The 22,863-nt window shown below is 39.3% G+C and overlaps 2 protein-coding genes across 2 annotated transcripts; both read left to right on the top strand.

Moving 5' to 3' along the window:
* Positions 1-5,168: 5,168 nt before the first annotated feature.
* LOC111235097 (sodium/potassium-transporting ATPase subunit beta-1-interacting protein 3-like) lies at positions 5,169-11,112 on the top strand. The gene is made up of 6 exons (XM_022763419.1): positions 5,169-5,222; positions 6,304-6,441; positions 7,677-7,757; positions 8,567-8,764; positions 10,754-10,814; positions 11,060-11,112. The coding sequence occupies exons 1-6, from the start codon at positions 5,169-5,171 to the stop codon at positions 11,110-11,112; spliced, it is 585 nt and encodes a 194-aa protein (XP_022619140.1).
* Positions 11,113-13,128: 2,016 nt separating this feature from the next.
* LOC111235106 (YTH domain-containing family protein 1-like) lies at positions 13,129-19,628 on the top strand. Its single transcript, XM_022763435.1, has 6 exons — positions 13,129-13,462; positions 13,857-13,884; positions 14,967-15,061; positions 15,155-16,801; positions 17,563-17,607; positions 18,055-19,628. The coding sequence occupies exons 1-6, from the start codon at positions 13,433-13,435 to the stop codon at positions 18,067-18,069; spliced, it is 1,860 nt and encodes a 619-aa protein (XP_022619156.1). The 5' UTR covers positions 13,129-13,432; the 3' UTR covers positions 18,070-19,628.
* The last annotated feature ends 3,235 nt before the right edge of the window (positions 19,629-22,863 follow it).

A 22,863-nucleotide genomic window follows, 5' to 3' on the forward strand; every position in this document is an offset into this window, starting at 1 on the left:
CCCCCCCCACCCCCCCGCTCGCTCAGTGGTTGTTACAAACTACCGAGCGCTCACTCTAATTACTGCAGGTCGCAGATTTTGCCAGGGTGTTGCCCTGACCGGTGTCTCACAGACCAGGATCACTATCCACTGCATCCCTATTTGTAGAGCGTGATTGATGTAAAAGACTCATTGATTGACTTAAGATTACCAAGTTCATCTATTACCATAGTCACTTCTTGATCTTTGGAAACAGGATACCTGTAAACAAAATACCACGAATGAAGCCTGTAAGTGCGACTGAAAGCTGCAAAGTTAGAAAAAAGTGGACCATGAGCTGAATTATGTTTGCCACATTAGTCCTGTTTATTTCTCTCTCTTGAGTCAGTTGGACACACAGCGGCACATGGAGATTATAGTAGAGCTGCCAGCTATATTGCTTTTTTTCAGATCAATTTCAATCCGCAAACTTATTGTCCTCTTGATAAATAATAACAATGAGTCGTTATTGGTCCGAATTAATAGGCCACCAGAGACCAAAACAATCATTACTTTCCTATTTACGCGAACAGGGCATAGTGACATCAAACTGCTCGCTTTTTTTCTCGACCAACAGTATCAAATATTAAAAAAATACTAAATTCACTTGGACATACGACCAAAGAAAAGCAAGCAAATCTCACAATCTACCAACCGGAGGTGAGGAATGTTTGTCTTTTTACTTCAAACACCGATCATTCAAACAGTTAGTGATCACTTTCCTGTTAACCTTGATCTGACTCTAATTGATTTCATGAACTAATTGCCACAGAATGCTTTTGGCACAGGTGAAGGAATGAATGATCTATGGAAATGAATGAATGGATGATAGTTCAGGTCCACGACGGGTGGATGGCTGTGGAGCCTTCAACGATTAGCCGCGATCAACTATAAGTCGGATCAATGTTGTCATTGCCATTTTTAAAGCAAGACAGTCAAACGTTTTGACGGATCCAGGTCTCTCAGATGTGAGGGTTTTCTCAGTGTCCTTGTCTTATCGCTTAACACTGAAAATCTGTTGATGGAACGAGATAGTTCTTTTTACTGTTCTCTTTTGTTTCATAGACTTTAAGATTAATTGATCAATCAGGAAAATCCCTGTTAGCTGCAGTACTAGATAAGTGAATGAATAACAAAGGCAGATCACCTGTTGACTTGGATCTAATTTCAACAATTAAACGTTTTTAAAGGAGGAGAGAAACATGCCAAGTGACACATTGGGGCCACAGTGCCACAGTGAAATCCTCATAAATCCTATTTTAGAGGTAACATTTGACAAAAAACAAAACAAAACATAATTATACAAAACAAATGCTCATATTCTAACAGCTTCAAACAATGAAGAAAATGTGCATACTTTCTGCTTATGGCACATGACAAGGCCATAAAGTCAAATAAGGAGTCTATGGTGTAATGCTCATAAAAATACATTTTTAAGGAACACATTTAGCCCACAAATCAATACCAGTAGTAGGCTTTTAATTTTCTAGGAACATGCCTTGCATTTACATGTGTGTTCATTATTAATAATACTGGAGCTCCTCTCAAACAAGCCCAGCCAGCCAGCAGTGGCCTCTCTGCCAATCTGCTCAGGTTTTGATAAACCACCTGGGAGTTCATGCGAAGCAAGAAACCTCCACCTCTCTGTGTGACACACAATACAGCATATGTGTGTTGTGTGTGTGTGGTGTTCGTGACGTTTAGAGAAGAGAGAGAGAGAAAGGGGGGTGTGTAAGAAGGTGTGGCGTGGTCGTGCATGCTATTGTGTGAGAATGTGAATTAGGTCAAATGTTTGCTTGCAACAACGATTAACCATGCCCCTGTGAGGAAGAAAGCTGAAGCCTGTGTGGAAGAGGCTCTGTCTTTATCTGTGCAAGGCTGCCTCACATACAAACACAACGTCTGACATTATTTATCCAAAGCAAATGAAATAATAATTACAATTTCTGTGTGTGATCACATGATTCGCATCCTTTTCCAGCAGCTGTGGCAAACTGAGGGCGCTTAGAGAGGAAACATCAGCATCATGTTTTTTTTTTTTTTCTAGATTGTGGGTATAGGAGGCTTTAGCTATCACCCTACACTGAAATAAAGAGATCCTCTCCACTACATGAGGGGCTCATGGTGGAGGCTGGGGGCTCAGCAGGCATCAGTCACACACTGGGTGACGGTTCGGTTGCTGGGTGTCCGGGCTCGGCTCGCCGCGCCTCTGGGCCCTGACACCTCAAACTGCAGTGATGCTTGATGCTGGTGACAACAGGTTAGAAAGCAAACCACGACTCAAAGGATGCCGGCTGACTCAGAAAACCAGGGTGCAGGGTGTGAACGGGGACATTTTTTGGGGGGGGGGGGGGGAATTGCCCGTGCAGGTAGAGGCCATAGGCTGCCACAGAAAATGAAAAATTTCAGGCTGATGCAGTGTGCTTTTTTTTTCTATTACGGTTTTGTTTCATTAAAGCCTGTAGCGCGGGAGATTTTCCCCCCTTCTTTTCTTCTCCTCTAATCATCAAAGCGTTTCCGATTCATTTCCAGATCAAAGTGAGGATGGTAAAGGATGTTGTGTCCCTGAGGTCAGCTGGCAACTTACACGACAAAGCCAGTTCCCCACACCCCCTATTTATGAGTGAGGAGAGGGAGGCAGGGAGGCAGGGAGGAGGAGGGGGGGGGCTGCAAATGTTAACGGAGGGTCTAACGTTAATTATCTTTATGCTTCGCAGTCGGCGGGGATATTACACAGGAAAAACGCGTGACTGGAGGCTCCCTGCGCCCTCCTCTCAGCAAATCACAATGAAGTTCTCTGATGAATCCGTTCATTTGGGGCTTAAATCACAAAAGGCAATGCAGTAACGCTGAGGTGGGTGCACACGTGTCTGTGTGTGTTAAATGTATGACCGGTGGAGATGGAGAAAAAGGCAGGGCGAACACAAAGGAAAACAGGCGATGCGCTGGGCTACATTTCCTGGATGAATAAAGGAAAGTGCGTGTGCGGCTTATCGAGCTCAATCTATAGGCACATATGAATGACCCCCCCACCACCACTTCCCATCCCTCCCTCCCTCCCTTCCTTCCTCCCTCCAGCCTGTCACATAGCCACGGGCACAGAGCATTGCGCTATAGCATCCCCTGTACTCACTCAGCTCAGAGATTTGGGGAGGCACAGCGTCAACCCCGGTCGCTTTCTTCAGTTTCTGCTTCCACTCGGACCAGCCGCTCCCCGCGAGCATAATCAATCAAATGCGACAACTTGGCTTTCTTCTTGGGCTTCACCAAACAGGGATGCAGCATATTGCATGTGGCCCCCTCTGAGCGCCCGCTGACCCCCTTGTGCGCCCTGTCCGCGCTCCTCTGCTCCACAGCCAGCCAGGAGTGGAGGCTGGGAAGTGTCTAACCTGCCTGCCTGTCTTCTTCTTCTGCTGCTGCTGCTGCTGCTGCTGCTGCTGCCGCCGCTGCTGTATCTCCACTATTATCTCCAAGTGCCAGGTTTTCTCCTCCACAGTCCCTCAAGCCCCCTCCATCTCTACTCGCATCCCCTCGGCTCAGCTACTGTGCTTCCATGTGACACAGGCAAAGCTGGAGACCCCCCAATTATGAATTAGTCTTTTGATTCTAGCGTCATCCCTCGGAAGGACGAGGTAGTGCGGCTCTCCCGCCTAATGAATGGACTGACTCCGGTTCAGGAGGATTTCTCAGTCCGTGCTAAAGGTGCACGTGCGCTCTGGTTAATTTGAGAGGCAGATAATAGCCATTTAGACTGTAGTTTACTGTGATTTGAAGACTCAGTGATGACAAGTGGTGTGGAGTGTGCTGCAAAAGAAGAAACTGTGTGTGTTTTTTTTTTTTAAATAACTCTTTCATTCCTGGGGAGATTTTCTGAAATACATGCTTGATGTGTGACACCATCTATTCGCTGACCCAGAACATAACAACATAATAACAGGTCAAGCCGTTGGTATGAGCCTTCATTCATTTGAATACAGGAGTGAGTTCCAAGTCAAATTGCATTGTATGAACAGGTTTCACATCAAGATCAATATAAAAATCTTCAGTCATCAATAACCTACTCTAAAGTAGAGCAGTAATGTCTTTTTCTTTTCTTTTTCTTGTTTTAACCTTGTCACTCTCACACACCTTTGAAGCCTGTAACTCCACCACTACCACCACCTACTGGTGTCTTTGGAGCATTGTGCAACAACAACCACCTATCAGGGTGCAGACGACGGTGTTGCTGTATGAGGGTCAATCCATGCCACAGTGAGGGAGAAACAGGATTTATATGACATCCTATTGGTCCTTTTGAAGGGTTATAATCGATTGACAGCATCAGTTGTTTCAGGTAATTGAACAAAATGACACATATTATAAGCAAAAGAGGAAGAATTATGATGCTCCACAGAATGAGGAGGTCAAGGGTCGGATGGATGGGTCAACTCTCATTCCTGTTACCCATGTCAAATTCATTTATCGTTCACAAAATTAAGATTAAATGATTTTTGCCATAAAAGGATTATTTGATTGATTATTACAATCTGACAAAAACACAGGAATGATCCATTTGAAGTTTTGGTTGGTGCTCCTTTAATTGCATCATCTCATTGCTCCCTCCTCCTCTGCAACACCAGACTGGAGAATTAGTGTCACCAGCTGTTTATCTTGATCAACTCTTAATATTCACTTATCAGTAGTGGATGGAAATGCACATTAATTTGCATTTTCTCTTGCAAATTTAATGGAAATTGAATTGGAAGGAAACCTGGCCTGAAGTCCTAACAGCTCCTGAAATTTCACTGATGCGCCCATTTTTAAAAAAAAAGCCTCACAGCATCCTGAGGCTGACTTTGTCCTTCAGGGTTTCCCCCTCATTTGCTTTGTGGCACTAATCACTCCTCATACAGCCGACCCTCCCCCTTCTCCGTAGTTTCCACACAGGGACAGCCTACGTGTTTCCCTCATGAGGTAGAAGTGCACTGTGCGTTTCCTCACACGTCTGGCAATGGATCTGAAGCTCCGCAGGTTTAGTCCTTGTGTTTGAGGAAATTTTAAAACCCACTCACTTCACAGTTGTTATTCACATCATCATAATCATCATCATCATCATCATCATCATCATCATCATCATCATCATAGGATTCAGTGGGAACTGAGAGGAGAAGATGGGGTGCTGCTCGGCACGATGCATGTTGATCCTGCTGTGTTGTCTGCAGTTGGTAAGATGTTTTCTTTCACACACATGATGCTTCGACATAAACACATCTGCTTACACATCAGGCCTGTCCTTCTCGTCTGTAATAGGCTACTTAAACACCAAGTTTTACTACAGAAAATAACTTAAATTACATTCTAAAGCTGCAGTTTTAATTAATTAAATACCTGAAAAGACTTGCTATTTATTATATAAAGAAAGTTCCTTTATTGTTGCTTTTAAATTTTCACCTTTTATGTTTTTCTAACGTGTAAAATCTTACATTTAGACAAAGGGGTACATTATTGTAATAATCTAAAAACTTAAAACAACTATTTTAACATATTCTTTGTTGTCATTTGATAACCTTCCATTCACATTGTCATTGTTAATTCGATTTCCTCTGCAATTTAAAATTAAATTGAAAATTGAAAATGATGAAATGATGATGAAAAAATGAAACTGAAATGATTAATTGATAATATTCATCAAATCATTGTTTAATTACTGTCTTGAGAAAAAATGCCGGAAATCCACTGGTACAAGCTTCTCAAATGCAAATTTTTACAAATTTTGCAAGATCTTTTTGGTTATTTATTATATTAAATTGAATATTTGTGGGTTTGGGAATTTTGGTCAGATAAAACTAGCTAATAAATATGGAAAATTATGAGCATTTTCCACTTCTTTCTGACAATTGGCAAAGTAATCAATAATGAAAAATAACTGTTGGTTACAGCTGAACCAAAATTATATTTTTTGTGAAACATGTTTAAAGTAAGCTTGTTGTAGTTGGAGGTGCTTATGAAACGCAGTGGCCGCCTACTACTACAGCCATCACAATGAAGGGCTGCACCCACTTTGTCCTCCTCCTCTCTGTTTCCCACCCTGCCCCCCTTCAAGACTGACTGGGGCCCCGACCTCAGAGGACATAACACTATAACCCAGGTCTCTACGCTTTGTTCCCCAGAGGCTCAGTTGCCTTGACAACTTTTTGGTAATGCACAAGAAAAAGATCAGTAACAAGCCAAAGCAGCACAGGACACAGACTGGTGTATTTATAACTCATCATTTAAACTCTGCTTCTACTCCTTTTGATCCTCCAGATAACTGCTCTGGAGAGGCAGGTGTTTGACTTCCTCGGCTACCAGTGGGCTCCCATCATGATCAACTTCTTTCACATCATCACGGTCATCCTGGGCCTGTTTGGTGTCATCCAGTACAGATCACGCTACATCATTATGGTAAGGAAAGTGTGTGATTTAAAGATCTTTTGTATTATCAGCAAAATGTCTTAGAAATTTTAAAAGTAAAAGCATTTGTTCTGCAGTAAAATGGCCCCTGTGATTGCTGTATTATTATACATGAGTGTTAATACTGATGCATCAGTGTAGAAGCAGCATTTGACTGTTCTAGCTGCTCATGATGGAGATACTTTTAACTACTTTATATACAGTTTGATAGTTTAGTCCAGTGGTTCACAAACTAGGAGTTGGGGCCTCCTCTGAAGGGAAGAAGAAACAAGTTCTTCTTCACAAATTTTTTGACTAATCTAATCTTTACTTTTGTTGTGAAGTATTGGATGGATTTACCTCTTTAAGTTGCCACTCTAACCACTCATAAACAACTGAAACATGACAAGGAGCTCCAATTAGATGCTGACTTTTCATAAGAGGTCACAGATAACTGATTTTAATGGGCTCTTCCCTGACCCGTACCCCATCCCTCCACCGAGTGTGTTGCAAATCTGTTCAATACTTTTTGCATAATCCTGCTGACAAACAAACAAATAAACCAACGGACATGGATGTAAACGTAACATCCTTGGCAGAGGTAAAAAATAAACCAGTAACCATAGTTGGCAAATAAATGTAGTAGAGCTTAGCTAAGCTAACTGGCTTTTGGCTTTAGCTACATTTTAATGGTACAAACATGAGAGTGGTATCAATCTTCTCATTTAACTATCAGCAAGAAAGTGAAGTGGTGCATTTCAAGTATTTGAGATGTGTTTGTATGTGTCTGCTTGCATTAAGGTGTGTTTTGATGTGCATGTGGGCTTTGTGTGACATGATAATTTGAGAGCTGAGTTATACTACATAAAGAAAGAAAAAAAAACAATAATATCAATAACAATCATTATTATATCAACACCTTATAATAATGATAATATAAGTGGCAGTATGCAGATTGTTTCATTGGAAGGATTTATGAAGACCTCAGGTGGTATCCAGTATTTCCTAGGAAACAAGAAACATTTAGATAAAGGTTTCTTTTTAAAAAAGTATTTTGTGTAATAGAAATATTTGTTTTTTTTTTTCTCTGTCTTTGATCATATTGTGACACCCCAGGTTTATCTTGGGGACCTGTGAATTAAGATTAGGGCATTTGTAAGAAAAGAGAGGATCCATATGCTACACAACGTTGAAGAGTTGTTAGTTTAATTCATTTTCACCATCATGTTGTCTCTTTGTTTGCTCAGTACCTGCTGTGGATGTTGTTGTGGGTTGGCTGGAATGTCTTTGTGAGCTGTCTCTACTTGGATTTGGGGGGGCTTTCAAAGGTAAGTCTAATGGTCACTTAAGTGTTGCATAATTAGAGAGCCACACAGCTACAGGTCCTAAATACTGTGTTCAGCTCTTTCGATGTCTCAAGCCCATACCTCCAATCACAGACACATGATACTCAGCCTGTACAGTGTGTTTCTGTTCTCAGTTAAAAAATATTTTGTTTCATGTAGTGGCAACTGTGTATGTCCCCTGTCTACACTGAAACATACGGAACTGTCATTTTCTGGTCTTTATTGTTTGTAATGAAGGTGTTAGAATAATACATTGGTTATGAGATTAGTTATTAATCAAGTAAGAATACTAAACATTTACTGGTATTTGGCTCCAGAAATATAATGTTTTCTACCATGAGGCTGTAAATTAATCAAAACAAAGGGAGACACATTATATATTATATTTAATCTCTCGAAATCTTTGAGGGTGCTACCAGCCTGAAGCAAAAGTCCATAGAATATATATGTAATTTAAGATTCTTTTTCAGTGATGCTCGGACTGAGGAAGTAGTTTTAAAACATCTTTGGGCTTCTGATGTGAATGTGACAATGTTGTTGACATTTTACACACAAAATTACTTGAACAAATGAACAATGAACAAATCAATGGCAGGCTCAATATATAATGAAAATACACTTATCAAACTATATCATGTTTAAAGTCCAATCCTTGCTGCATGTTAAATCCATTCCCCATCTTTCTTATACTCCCTCCTGCACCCAGTCTAATGAAACAGAAACTCTATCTGTAAGAACCTGGGAGCTGAAAGGTTGCCTTCACACCTCTTTGGTCTGTTTTGTCACTGCAGGACAGTGATATTCTCTCTCTTGGAGTGTCGTCACATCGCTCCTGGTGGAAAGACAACGGGCCAGGGTGTGAGAGCGAGGGTCTTCCCTCTGCTGGGTGGCACAACCAGCAAAACCCTGAGCTGACCACAGTGCTGAGCTGCTGGCTGGAATACCAGTACATAGAAGTCCTGCACTGCATCGCCCAGCTCCTCGTATCAGTGAGTCTCTGCCTAAGTGACTCTTTCATCACAGTAGTGTTGTGTGATATCACTGTTTACATTCGGTAACATTAGACAAGTCAAAATTTCAACAGAATTACTCCATGATGCTTTTAAAACGTAATCTGAAGAGCATATTTACTTACCATTTAAAAGTCTTTTAATATCAATAAATATGCATCTGCACACATAGGAATAAACTGTTGCATAGCAACAGCAAATGTAAATTGGAAAACACAGACCAAAACATTTAAGAATGGCATCAAATTACCAGACTGATATCTAGTTAGTGTGCAGAGCTTCTCAGCTACGCCTTCAGCTTCTGCATCATGGATACATTTCATTTATTGACATAAGGGCTGCAATTAACAGTTACTGTCATTAATGATTAATGTGCAGATTATTTCTTCAGTTAATTGTTTACTCTAGAAACTGTCCAAAAATTTAACTGAGCTGACATCTGAGGTGACATCTTCATATGTCTTGTTTTGTTTGACCAAAAGACCCTAAATATTCAGATTGGACTGATATATGACAGAGGAAAGTAGCAAGTCTTCTCGTTTGAGAATGAAATCTGCAAATATATGATATTTTTTCACATTTTTTGCTTGAAAAATCTAAAATCTAAAAAAACCTTGTAGCTATTAGCTAAGGTTTTTGAAAATTTAATGAAAGCAGAAAAACTGTTGATTTATATTTAAAAAGCAGCAAAAGGTGACAGCCCTTGTTTCCGCAACATTTGTAGACTGCAACAGCAGAGCCAGGCCTATAATTGCAAATGTCTGTAACTGACTAAGTAAGTGATGGAGTTATAATAGTTCCACGATTGGTCAGCTGAATGCCACGTGATTGAGTTGTAGTTTCCCCATTGGCGGTTGCTCTTTCAAAATAAATTGACACATTTCTATCAGGGGGGTGTTTAGAGCCTGCAGTGTTAACAACCTACTGCATTTGTCACTAGATTTAGAGACTAAACTAGAAAATCTGTATCTATCAGCTATTTTGAAGAGAGTCAGCACAACTGCCCTCTCTCACGTCCACTCTGTTCAGTGATCAGCACAGAGGCTGAGCAGCAGTTGTCAGACGACACAGTTATAAAATCAGGAATTTAGCAGTAAAGAGCAGCAGCATGGAAGTGACTGCTGGTTAATATGTAGTCTTAATGGACTGTGTTTCAGTCACTAATTCATATTATTCCATTTACTAACACCAGGAACATAAAAATATGTAAATGTAAACAGCTGTATTGGGAATTTGGCTGTAATAAAATACTGTATATGTGAGCACAGAGAGTAGGAGAGAAGCAAACAGATAAAGGGCAGAACCTGGCTGACACTAGGCAGAATGCAAATAAGATACAGTCAGTTGTTTACAGTGGTTCCACAACACTTCTCAACTACATTGCATATTGATCATACCTGGTCCAGCCATTTTGACCTGTCTTGTTTCAAGGTTGGGGTTAGTAATTCTAGTTAACATTTGAGAAAGAGTTTGTTCATGGTTGTGACACTGTTGACTCAGTACTCATCAGATGACAAACATTAGTTTTTTGTGCCATTCACCATGAATCTCCCATGAGACTAACCTCGTGTAGTGACTTTGCTCTGCTGTTACTTGCTTAATTAAAGCACTGAGTGTTTTATTTTTTTTTTTAAATCAATGTACTTTTGAGAATTTCTCCCAGTGCATATAGGAGCTCTATACATCTGAGGACACAACTGGCCTTTTTTACAGTAGATATTTTGACTTGTCATAGAAGAAACACGGGTTATTTATCATTGATTTATTTGTTTTCTTTGCTTTAATTACTTATTATTGACACCTGTGCCTTTCCTGTGTGATGAGTCAAAATGCCAATAAAGCCTATCAAGAGAATCTTTCAATAAATTATGCTTTGCAATGAAGAGCATGCTTTTAGAAAATGTAAAAACTTCACACTTTTCATTGCTCATAATTAATTTTTATGCATTTTTCTATTAATTTCCACAGCTCCTTGGATTTGTCTATGCCTGCTATGTCGTCAGCACTTTTTCAGATGAGGAAGACAGCTGTAAGTAGCTCCTGATCAATGACATCCACACACAGCAAAGAAAACATGAAACCACAGATATCTTTAATTTGACAAATATATATTCTTTTACATACAATGTATAATTTAATTCATAATAATCCATGATCAGGAAGCATTAGTATTGTATTCCTGCCTTTTCCATTTTTGAGTTGCCTTTACATTTGCGGGGTTGATTTGTGTTTGTTTATCATTCATTTATGTTCTTCTATTCCTATTTATTGTAGTTAATTTCATTGGTGAATTTCATCATCCATCCAAACCCTCTGTGTTCTTCTAGTGTAAAGACTTGATGGGTAGGTATCCCAATCCCTCTTGTTTGCCCCCCAATCTATTTATGACTGTTTCATCGTCTTTTTTGTCCAATATTTTATATGTTTCTATAATTTGGTTCAGATTATAAATAACCACAGAAAGAAAGTGTTTGGGAAAAGCTGAGAAGGAGCCAGGCAGAAGATGGAACAACTCTGAACTCTCAAAGCTGTCATCCTGGTTGCCTGTCAAACATCTGTCCCAGATGCTGAACCTCACTGTGCTGTCAAGAAGGGAACTACCAGTATATCACTGTAGAAAATGCGTAGTCGTATTTATAATGTATTTTTCCTCAGGCCTCAAGTGCTGTAAATATAAATCAAAGTCTACCTGTGTGTGTGTGTGTGTGTGTGTGTGTGTGTGTGTGTGTGAGTGAGAGATGGAAATCACTTGTGTAAGGTGTGAGTGAGTGAGTGAGTGAGTGAGTGAGTGAGTGAGAGATGGAAATCACTGGATATTAAGCACTCAAGTACAAATATCTTGTCACTATATAAAAGTGTGATTTGAACTCTGTAAATAAGGATAAGTTTCTTTCTGCTGTTTTGTAAAATGTATAAATTATTCATATGTGTCATTCCAGTTAGAAAGTGAACATCTGAATTTCTGGAGTGTATGATATAATTCAGTGAAATAAACCACATCTACAATACAGCTGGTATTGGAGTGCTGCACACATTTTTTTTATCTTTAAAGGATGAGTGTGGTGGCATTCTACTGCAGTATTTATGTTGGATGCAACAAGCCTATTTACAATGTATATCACCCAGAAGAGAAGAGAAAACGATTTTTGCTGCAGCAAATGTACCATAGTTCAAAACCTTTTTTATGTGTCTATTAGTGCTTGTTCCAAATACCAATATTTCCAATAAAAATGTGCATAGAACTAACAATGTTAGTCTCTAAGAGATGACAGAATTGAAGAGAAACAGTGGGAACAAAAATAATAGCATAGGCCTATTAGTTTGGTCTGGGCATGACAGTTATGCAGCATTTTTGTTTAACAATTGGCCTACCAACAAAATTTCATTCTTTTCATTTCAAACCATGAGTGATTTTTTTAATATCTTTATTAGGCCTATTCCAGATGTGTGCACTTAATTCTTGTTTATATACTGAAGTCCGATTGTGTTTATATTTGCAACTAACAATTATATTCGTCTAATATGCCTTTTCTTTTCTTAATTAATCAATTAGCTAACTGCTTCATCTATGTGTCAGAAAGTAGTGAAAAGTGTCCCATGTGACGGTTTGAAATATCTTATTTCGTTAGACCTACAGTCAGAACCTAAAAATACTCAGATATTCAGACAATACTGGGTGTTTGGGCTTTCAAAAATGACTTAAATGATTAATCAACTGAGCAGTTTCTGGCAATCGGCCCAGATCCAGTACAGATCTGGGCCAGATTCAAAAAATGGATCCACACCGGTATTGGCCCGTTGTGTCAAAAGACACAGGCCCAGGTCTGTTGTGCCGATCTGGCCCAGATCTTATGATGGCTCCGGGTCGGATCCAGGCCAAATAATTTAGCTACAAGAGCTTAAAGTTGTTGAAGTCGGCCAGTTTGATTTCATTTGATTTTGATTCGTGCACTGAAAATTTACATTTCAGTAGGTCAATAGGCTAAATTAGAAAACAGAGTATTTATAGTAAAGTTAATGTAGCATGGCACAACAAATTATTTCAGATGAAATATCATAAAATGAAAAATGTCCAAAATATAAATATGTCACACAAGACATAAAAAGCAACAAATCCTCACAAATGTCAACCTGGAACTGTGGCATGTTCGACATTTTCACTTTAAAAACAACCTAACACGATAAATCAAAGTAGTTGCCGATTCATTTCCTAGCAACTGGATACAGTATCGTGTATTTTATATACAGTCCATGGGCACAACGCAACGTACCGATCTGCTGCTAGGTAGCGGGGGACGCGTCGTTTACGTCACTGACGTCACTTCCGCTCCCCAGACCCCGGATGAAGCTGCCATTGGGGCAAGTGAGCAGGGCCACCGAGGCTGGTCGGATTTTAATTTAACGGTGAGGGGGGGTCGGAGCGGATTGAAGCCCCGCTGGATTAATGTCGACAGGACAGCACGGAGTGCCAGCAGGGCTACGACAAGCAAACTGTCCGCTCCGAGCAGAGACACCGGCCAACGGCTGCTGCTAACTGTGTTTAACTGTTAGCAAAGTAACGCGGAGCAGCTTCTCCTGCTATTAGCCTTACACACGGCGGACACACTGAACGTCTTGTCAGGGCTTAACACAACACCTGGTGGATGAATGATGTCTGCCGCGAGTATCGACCCTCAGGTAAGCAGCGAGGGCACACGCTCAGCTTCAGGTTTTTATTTTCCACAGGGAGCCAAGATGTGCGGTGTGTGCACCCCACTCTGAGGACGATGCCTCCACTGCCAGCTAGTCAGCTAGTTAGCCAGCTGAAAGATGAGGTTAGCTGGAAAACTGGTAAATAACGAAGGCCTGGACCACAGCTTCCAGTGGGTATCTGACTGCCAGACGTTGCCATAACATAGCACACCGCTCGACGCTGATGGCTTTTCTTGTGTCAGTCTGGTTTTCAGATGAATGGTCTGAATGCATCTCAAGATAATGTGTGTTGCTTTGTATAACATCCGTGACCCATGCAAGGCTTTTTTGTTTTTTTCCTCCTTTCGCATGCATTCCTCCTTTCAATATGACCACTAAGACATCGAAAGGACAAGATGCAAGCAAAGGTAAGACATACATGTTCAATGTACCTCCAGATATTCGTTTATCTAAAGATGTTTCACATAATCCAGTTTATATGTAGCATAGTATATATTTGTCAACAGATACCTCATACAGTTCTGTGCAGATGTTTTAGGCACTAACACCAAAGTGAAGATGCTTTATAAAATAATGCCACCAAGGTGCAGTAAGCAGAAGAAACGTAAATGTCCTTTGCACACTTGTGCACCGTTTTTCATCGTATTTAGCAGGTAGGTTGTTCCAAGTGTCCTGGACAATTTGCCACAGTTCTTCAGTGGATTTAGTCTGTCTCAGTGTCTTCTGACTCTTCATGCAATCCCAGACTGACTTTGTGATGTTGAGATCAGGGTCCTTCTTGTCTCTGAAGATATGAATGTTTGGGGTCATTGTCATACTACAGAATGAATTTGGGACTGATCAGAAGTGATTGATGGTATTGTGTGATTGATAGGAATCTAAACATCTACAAAATTTAGAGATACTCCAAAAATATTTACAAAGTGTTAAACAATGTTTTTGCATCATTATGTATTGTGATCCATGTTTGTTTTGTAGCTGTATGCGATTACCAAACAAACATCATTGTAAGGGACAGCAGCTTATCAATTGAAAACACCTTGCACATTTGAAAAGGTCAACCCTTCTAAAGGTTACATTAATCCAGCAGACCACCACTCAGCATTGGACAGGATAATCTATTTGAAATCTCTACATAACACTGTACATCATTCATGTTGACCGCCCATACATTTCTTGTTTTTTAATTCCCTGACTTGGTTTAGTCTGCTGTATAAGTGTTGGTGCTGTTGAAATGTCTGTAAATCCTGGTGCAGAAGACCTGTTATTTGCATATTTCCAGGCAGCATATCCTGGTGTTCAGTTTGCATCACTGTTAACTGCGTTCTGAATCAGGTGATATCATGTGAAATCTCTACTACTGTACTAACATTATACACTGTAGATTGCAGTTATTCTAGCCTTCATAATACACTTTGCATCATTAGGTTGTTAAAACTATTTTTAAATTCTGATTAAAAGCTTTGACATGAATTTGATTTTATTGCAGCCTTTCCAGTTTCAGTGCAGAATGGCTCCCTCCACCAGAAGGATACAGTCCATGACAATGACTTTGAGCCCTATCTCACCGGCCAGTCCAATCAGGTGGGAAACACCTCTGAATTTGAATAATTTAATATCTATTTTACTGCATTCTCTTGCCCTAACAAATAATCTCTATCCTATTTCTGTTTGTAGAATAACAGCTATCAGTCCATGACAGATCCTTACTTGTCCAGCTACTATGCCCCCTCCATAGGATTTCCTTACCCTCTCAGTGAGGCTCCTTGGTCTACAGGAGGTGACCCACCAATTCCCTACCTGACACCCTATGCCCCCCTCAGCAATGGAGACCATCACTTCATGCACGACACAGTGTTTGGGCAGCCAGGTGGGCTCAGCAGCAGCATCTATCCTCACAGGTTTAACTTTTTCCCAGAGAACCCAGCCTTCTCTGCTTGGGGCACCAGTGGTTCTCAGGGCCAGCAGACTCAGAGTTCAGCCTATGGGGGGAGTTACAGCTACCCACCCAGCTCTCTAGGAGGCACCTTAGTCCCTGATGGCCAGACGGGGTTCCATAGTGACACCCTGAGCAAGGCTCCAGGTATCAACAGCCTAGAGCAGGGCATGCTGGGCTTAAAAATAGGTGGGGATGTGACAGGAAGTGGCTCGGGTGTGAAGAGTGCAGGCTCTGTGATCGGTGGAGGTGGCAGCGTAGCTGCAGCAGTTGCCACGGGCAACGGCGGCACACCAATTGGAATGCCACCTCCAAAACCTACATCGTGGGCTGCTATTGCAAGTAAACCTGCCAAGCTGCAGCAACAAAAGACCAAGAATAAGCCTGGTACACCCATAGCTGGAGGAGCCTTACCTCCACCCCCCATTAAACACAACATGGACATTGATACATGGGATAATAAAGGAACTGCTACCAAGATGGCCCCTCCTTTGCCCCCCCACCACCACCACCACCACCACCACCAACAACACCAGCCACAGCTTCACTCCCATGCTCCCAGTCTCTTACCTCCCCTTCAACAGTCCCTACAGTCTGCCCAGTCCCTTGTGCAGCAGATGACCATGCAGGGTCCTCCACCTCCCCCGCAGTCTTACCAGAACCACAACTCCGCTCCAACACCTCAGACCCGCTGGGTAGCCCCACGCAGCCGCAACTTGTGCTATGGTGGTGGAAGCTTGGACAGCAGTGGTTCTTCTAATGGTGGTTGTGTTGGTAACGGAGGTGGAGGGGGTGGGGGTTTGGCTCCAGAGCCAGGATCAGAGTCCCACCCTGTGCTGGAGAAGCTGCGAGCGGCCCACAGCTACAACCCCAAGGAATTTGACTGGAACCTGAAGAACGGCCGCGTGTTCATCATCAAGAGCTACTCTGAGGATGACATCCACCGCTCCATCAAGTACTCCATCTGGTGCAGCACGGAGCATGGCAACAAACGCTTGGACTCAGCCTACAGAGCTATGAACTCTAAAGGTCCCGTCTACTTGTTGTTCAGTGTCAACGGCAGCGGCCATTTCTGCGGTGTGGCGGAGATGCGCTCACCTGTGGACTATGGCACCAGTGCTGGTGTTTGGGCACAGGACAAGTGGAAGGGCAAATTTGATGTGAACTGGTTGTTTGTTAAGGACGTGCCTAATAGCCAGCTGCGCCATATTCGCCTGGAAAACAATGACAACAAGCCAGTCACCAACTCACGTGACACTCAAGAGGTTCCTCTGGAGAAGGCGAAGCAGGTGCTCAAGATCATTGCCCAGTATAAACACACCACCTCTATCTTTGATGACTTTTCCCACTATGAGAAGAAGCAGGAGGAAGAGGAGGTGGTGAAAAAGGTAGTCATTTCTTTGAGACTTAACACGTCACTTTTGAGTTAGAAAAAATAAGTCATTTAGGGACTGTATGAAAGTTATTAGGGTGTCTCACCTGTTTAAGAAATGCAATGCCCTCCCTCATTTTAAAATGAACTGGTAGTGAATTCCTTTTATAATTTAGGATTACATAGCTCAATTTAAACGTGATATCTTAATAGAGTATTACTTTTCACACTATGCACCACCAATTTGCTCATTAGAAATAAAACGAGCAATTTCCAAATTTATGACAAACATTTATGATAAATGAGGCTGCAGATGGTCAACTGAGAAATATGTTTTCACATGACCCCAGATTTCAAATGATAAAGATGAATTTGAATTACATTAAAATTGAACTGTCATAATCAAACCACATAATAACATAATTCTGAACCACCTAGCATGGTGTGGTTTCGAGTTGTTCTACCTGCTTGTTTGATTGTGAGCACACATGAAAGCCATTTGATCTTTTTTATGTAATCTCAAAAAAGGAAGTGGAAATGAAACACTCTACTCTCCCATCAACAAAAACAGCCCCCCACCCACCTAATAATAATATTCATACAGTCCCTTATATATAAGCTGGTTTTCATTCTTTTTAAATTTTTGTATGTGTTGGTCATTTGAAATTATTTGAAATGAGTGGGGAGTTTGCTGATGAAATATTTAAATTTAAAGTGATGAGATTTGTGTTCTTAATGTGACTTTTGAATAAGGCTTTTCATATTTTCTTTTAACAGGGCTATGAGCCCACCTCAATACAGAGCCGATCCCGGATTGATCAGGTAATGCCTCTGTAGGGTAGGGCTGGCTGTGACAGCTGAATTGAAATTATTAATATGAATATTTAATGATAGTGACATCAAGGTATGAAGTTTGGGATGGTTTGACAAATGTGAACAAACCCACACCTAAAATCATGAAATTGATGTTTAATGCAATTAACTGTTTTGCATTACACCAGACAAAATATTTAATGTGTGTCAAAGAACTTTAGAATCTCATTTAGTCAGTGGTTTTGTCAGTGGTTTTGTAAAACAATATCAAAATATATTCAAATGAAAGTCAATGATAACATTGAATCATCCATCACTACTTAAGGTGTTAGAAAATGTGACTCTTGTAATTGACTCACATGATCACAGTGTTGCCCAGTAATATTACAGGTGTCTCATGTGATATTGATTGATTGTATCTGATAATTTCTTGTTTTTTCTTTCCTCTCCATATAGGATCGTCAGAAATAAACAGAAGAAGACGGCTTCTGAAAGCGGTTGTGCTCGGATGGACATACTGAAATTTAGATTTAAAAGGAAAACACGGACATAAAGAAATTGAAAACTAATATTTTTTTCTATTTAATTTTGTTGACTTTGGCCCATTTCAAACTTTTGAGCCACATCGCTCCTGGTTCCCAGTCTTTAAGATGAGTGCAGGGATGAAGCTAGTTCCATCAGTTGAATCGCTTCAATAATATATATTTTTCTTGTTTTTTCTGTATTTTTTAGCCTTATAAATCTCTATCGCTACCCCAGAACTTGCATTCTTAACTAAATATAAATATCTGCACGTCTGTTTTGAAAATCTCTTGACAACATGCTGCTGATATTCAGTGACTGTTCACTTTGTGGTTTGTGTGTTGGAGAAATGTTAAGTGCTTGTATTGGTTAATCTTAACGAGTGAACAACACTTTATTGACAAATGTCTGCTATCTGTGTGTGGCCAGTTGTATTTTATATTATCAGAAGAAAAAAAAGAACTTCTATGATTCCCCCTTTTTTCATGTGAGGGGTGTATTACTTTGGTGGAGGAATGTGTACACTGAAAGTTTCTGTATGCATAGACATAATCGTGCAAGGTTGTGACATTAGAAAGCATAAATGTTAGAAAAATATTTTGAATAATGTATCACCTGGCTTAAAACTGATTTAAATTGAACATTAAGATGGAGAAAATTTGGAATTTTCTTTCTCTCCAGAGTGGAGCCTTAACATTTATTTTCAGCAGTAGTGTAATGTATGACATTTGTTTTTATTTTTTTTAATTTTTTTTTTCCCAGTACTGTACCTCAAAATTTTTAGCCAGAGATTCAGGGAAAAGATGTCGAGAGAACAAACGCTCTTAAAGGTGGTCCCTCTCTTTCTTATTTAAAGGATGGAAATATAAATATACTGTATGAGTTCAGGTTTTTATCAATACAAAATTGTTGCTTTCTGTCTATTCCCTGTTACAGTGACTTTTATTTCCCTCTGTTCCCTGCTGTTCCAACAGCAGTATCTGTTTATGAAATTCTGAAGGAAATGTAGCATGTACTGCTTTTAAAACTCAAAGCCAGGCCTGTCACTTTGATTTTTTTTGTTTCTTGTTCTTTCCTAACATCATTATAATCTTGGCATTTTCATCATTTTCATTGCTATAACCTATTCACATCATCCTCAGAAAATGTAAGCTTTAATGTATCGGCATTTCTAACTGAGATCGCCTCAAAATGTTTAACTGTAGCATTATACTTAACTGATTTATTGTCAAGTGTATGAACACCCAGAGACTAGCCTATATGGTATATGTTTGTGACTTTTTTTAAATTGCTTGCTGTATTGTGTGTATGTGTGTGTATGCTGGAGTGAAAGAAAAGAGAGGGAGTATGACTGTGGAGCAATCAGAGTTATATAACGGTATTGGAATATAGAAAGTTTATGCAAAAAAAAAAAAGAAAAAAAAACTTTTAAGTCACCCCTGAATTAAATATCCATTGTATTGGAGGTCACTATCACATTCTTAGATTTGCTCATGTTCATTATTAAAGATATACTTATCTGTTGTTTGTGTTCATAATTATTATTGTTATTATTAGTAGGATTTTGTGTTCATGATCAAGTCAATTTTACTTATATGGTCCAAAATTGTAAATTTGCCACAAAGGCCTTGATAGCCTGTACCTTAGAACTTTAATTCTGGAAAAGAAAAATAACCTGTGGCTTGCATTTTTCAAATTTTCGTAGCACCTCTTACACAGGAACTCAGATTTTTTTGTGAAAAAGGGTCAATTAGGATGTTTTGGTCTCAGTGTAACACTTAAAATAGCATTTTCCTGAAAGGTCTAAATTATGGTTCCCAGTTTACTCAATTAAATAGTCATTTAGAACATTCATTATAAAATAATCATATTTAGAGGTAAAGAATAAGTCTGGTGTTGATCTATAGTTCTTACCATTGTCAAACCCCTTGAAGACTCCAAAACCAACAATGTGTTACTCAATCTCTTAAAGTCTCCCTACCCAGCCATACGTATGTAGTTTAATTTTCTTTAACAGTAGTTTAAAGAAATTTTAAGCAAACATTACTCAGACAACAGTAATAATGCATTTGTGCAGGACTATTCTCAGTGGCAGAATAGAACTTTTGATGCTCTTGTGTGTATTGTTGTTTTACCTCTCAGGTATGCAGATATTTGCAGACTAATTCAAGCATACATCTCCAGTTGTCTCCGGCCAATTCACAACTCAGATTTCACCTGTGTTCAACATTGACCAAGTGGAAGTGCTCAGTAGAAACACTAATGCACTGTGTTTGGAAGTGAATAAGATGTTTTTTCTAGTGTATTCCATCCATATTTTTCGTACATTACCACAATACTAAACTGCATTCATACACTGTTGATATTACTCTGATCCAAGGGCATAGGCTTGGTCTCAACATTGGTAGGGATGCAACAACACCGCCACCCCTCCAAAACAGAGATTGACTATTTAAAGCCGTGAAACAGTTTTTTTTAAACATATATCTGAATTTACATTCAGAAATGTCCATATGCAAATGTAATGTAAATATGTATATCAATCCCAAAGCCTGTCAGTATATGTTTTATTATATATGTAAATATAAAAGATAGATGTATGTTTAATTATATGTTGTTTTAATAAAGTTGCATTTTACTATGAATATTATATGTGGCAGCAAAAGTCATAGTATAGGAAGGCATAAAAATGTCATAGTATAGGAAAGCATAAAAACGTCATACTAAAGTAAGGCATAAAAAGTCATAATAAGGCATAAAAACATTAAAAAAACGTCATAGTATAATAGGGCATAAAATGTCAAAAAACATCATAGACAGTATGGCGTAAAAATGTGAAAAAATGTCATCAAGAACGGGCAGGAAGAGGAGTACAGGGATCTGACGATGGCCTTCAGTGAATGGAGCGACAAGAACTGCATCCTGAACACCTCCAATACCAAGGAGATTGTCAACTACTTTCTGAGGTCTAGGCCCACCCTTCAGCCAGGCAACTTTCAAGGGAAGGACATTGTGGTGATGCAAACTTATAAATACCTAGTTGTTCACCTGGACAGTAAACTGAACTGGTCCCTGAACATGGATGCCATCTACCAGGAGAGGCAGAACCGTCTCTTTTTCCTCAGGAGGCTGAGGTCCATTGACATCTACAATGAAAAGATACACAATTTATCAGTCAGTGGTGGTCCAGTGTACTTTTTTATGCTGCAGTCTGCTGGGGCAGCAGCATGTCCAACATAAACACAAGGAGACTGCACAAGCTTGTCAAAAAGGCTGGGTCTATGCTTGGCAGGAGTCTGGACTCACTCAGGACTGTTATGGAGAGATGCATGCAATGTAAGATGGAGGCCATCTTGGACAATACCAACCATCCTCTCCACAACATTCTGGCAGGACCAAGAAGTAGCTACAGCAGTAAACGTCTCATCTCACTGCTCTGCTGAACGGAAAGGCTCAGGAGATCCTTTGTTCCCACTGCTATCAGACTACACAAAAACTCAGCCATAGGAAGTGGACTAATTTAAATACTATTGCTTATTTATTATTATTAACTATACATGCCTTATTATACTATGATGTTTTTTGACGTTTTTATGCCCTACTATACTATGACATTTTTATACCTTACAATAGTATCATGTTTTTTAACATTTTTATGCCTTACGATACAATGTTTTTTCACATTTCTATGCCATACTATACTATGACATTTTTATACCTTACTATAGTATGATGTTTATTGACATTTTTATGCCTTACTATATTATGACCTTTTTAAACATTTGTATGCCTTACTATATTATGACCATTTTTAACAAATTTCATGCCACACTATGACAATTTTATGCCTTACCATACTATGACGTTTTTTTTTTGACATTTTAATGCTTTACCATCATAAATATAGATAAATAGATAGACAGTAATGTGTCCATTAGCTCATTGTTAATAATAATTATTATAATAGTCATAATATAGTAAGGCATACAAATGTTTAAAAAGGTCATAGTATACTATTGCATAAAAATGTGATGGTATAGTAAGGCATAAATGTCAAAGTATCATAAGGCATCAAAACGTAGAAGTGTAGTGAGGCATAAGAATGTGAAAAAAATGTCATAGTATAGTGAGGCATAAATATGTAATGATATAATGAGGCTTAAAATGTCAAAAAACATCATATTATTAAAGCATAAAAATGTCAAAAAACATCATAGTATACTAAAGCATAAAAATGTGAAAAACGTCATAGCATATTAAGGCATAAAAAAGTGAAAAAACATCATAATATGTTGAGGTGTAAAATTGTCATAGTATAGTAAGGCATAAAAATGTAAAAACGTCATGGTATAAGAGGGCATTAAGATGTCAAAAAATAACATACTATACTATGACATACAAATGTAATTTATAGTATGGCATAAAAATATTATAGTATAGTGAGGCATAAAATGTGAAAAAGCGTCATAGTATAGTATGACATAAAAATGTCATAATATGGTAGGATAGTAAGGCATAAAAATTTGAAAAAACGTAATAGTATAGTAAGGCATAAAAATGTAAAAAATCCCACATAATATATTATGACATACAAATGTAATTTATGGAATGGAATAAAAATGTTGTAGTATAGTGAGGCATAAAAAAGTGAAAAAGCATATGTTGAGTCCACTATTATTTCACAGCAAAACCGGACTCACGTGTTCGTTTGATGAAGTATGCAGGACACAGATTTAAAGTTTA

Source organism: Seriola dumerili, unplaced genomic scaffold (genome assembly GCF_002260705.1).
Source record: "Seriola dumerili isolate Sdu_G_001 unplaced genomic scaffold, Sdu_1.0 BDQW01000468.1, whole genome shotgun sequence".
In the NCBI taxonomy this organism is placed as follows: Eukaryota; Metazoa; Chordata; class Actinopteri; order Carangiformes; family Carangidae; genus Seriola; species Seriola dumerili.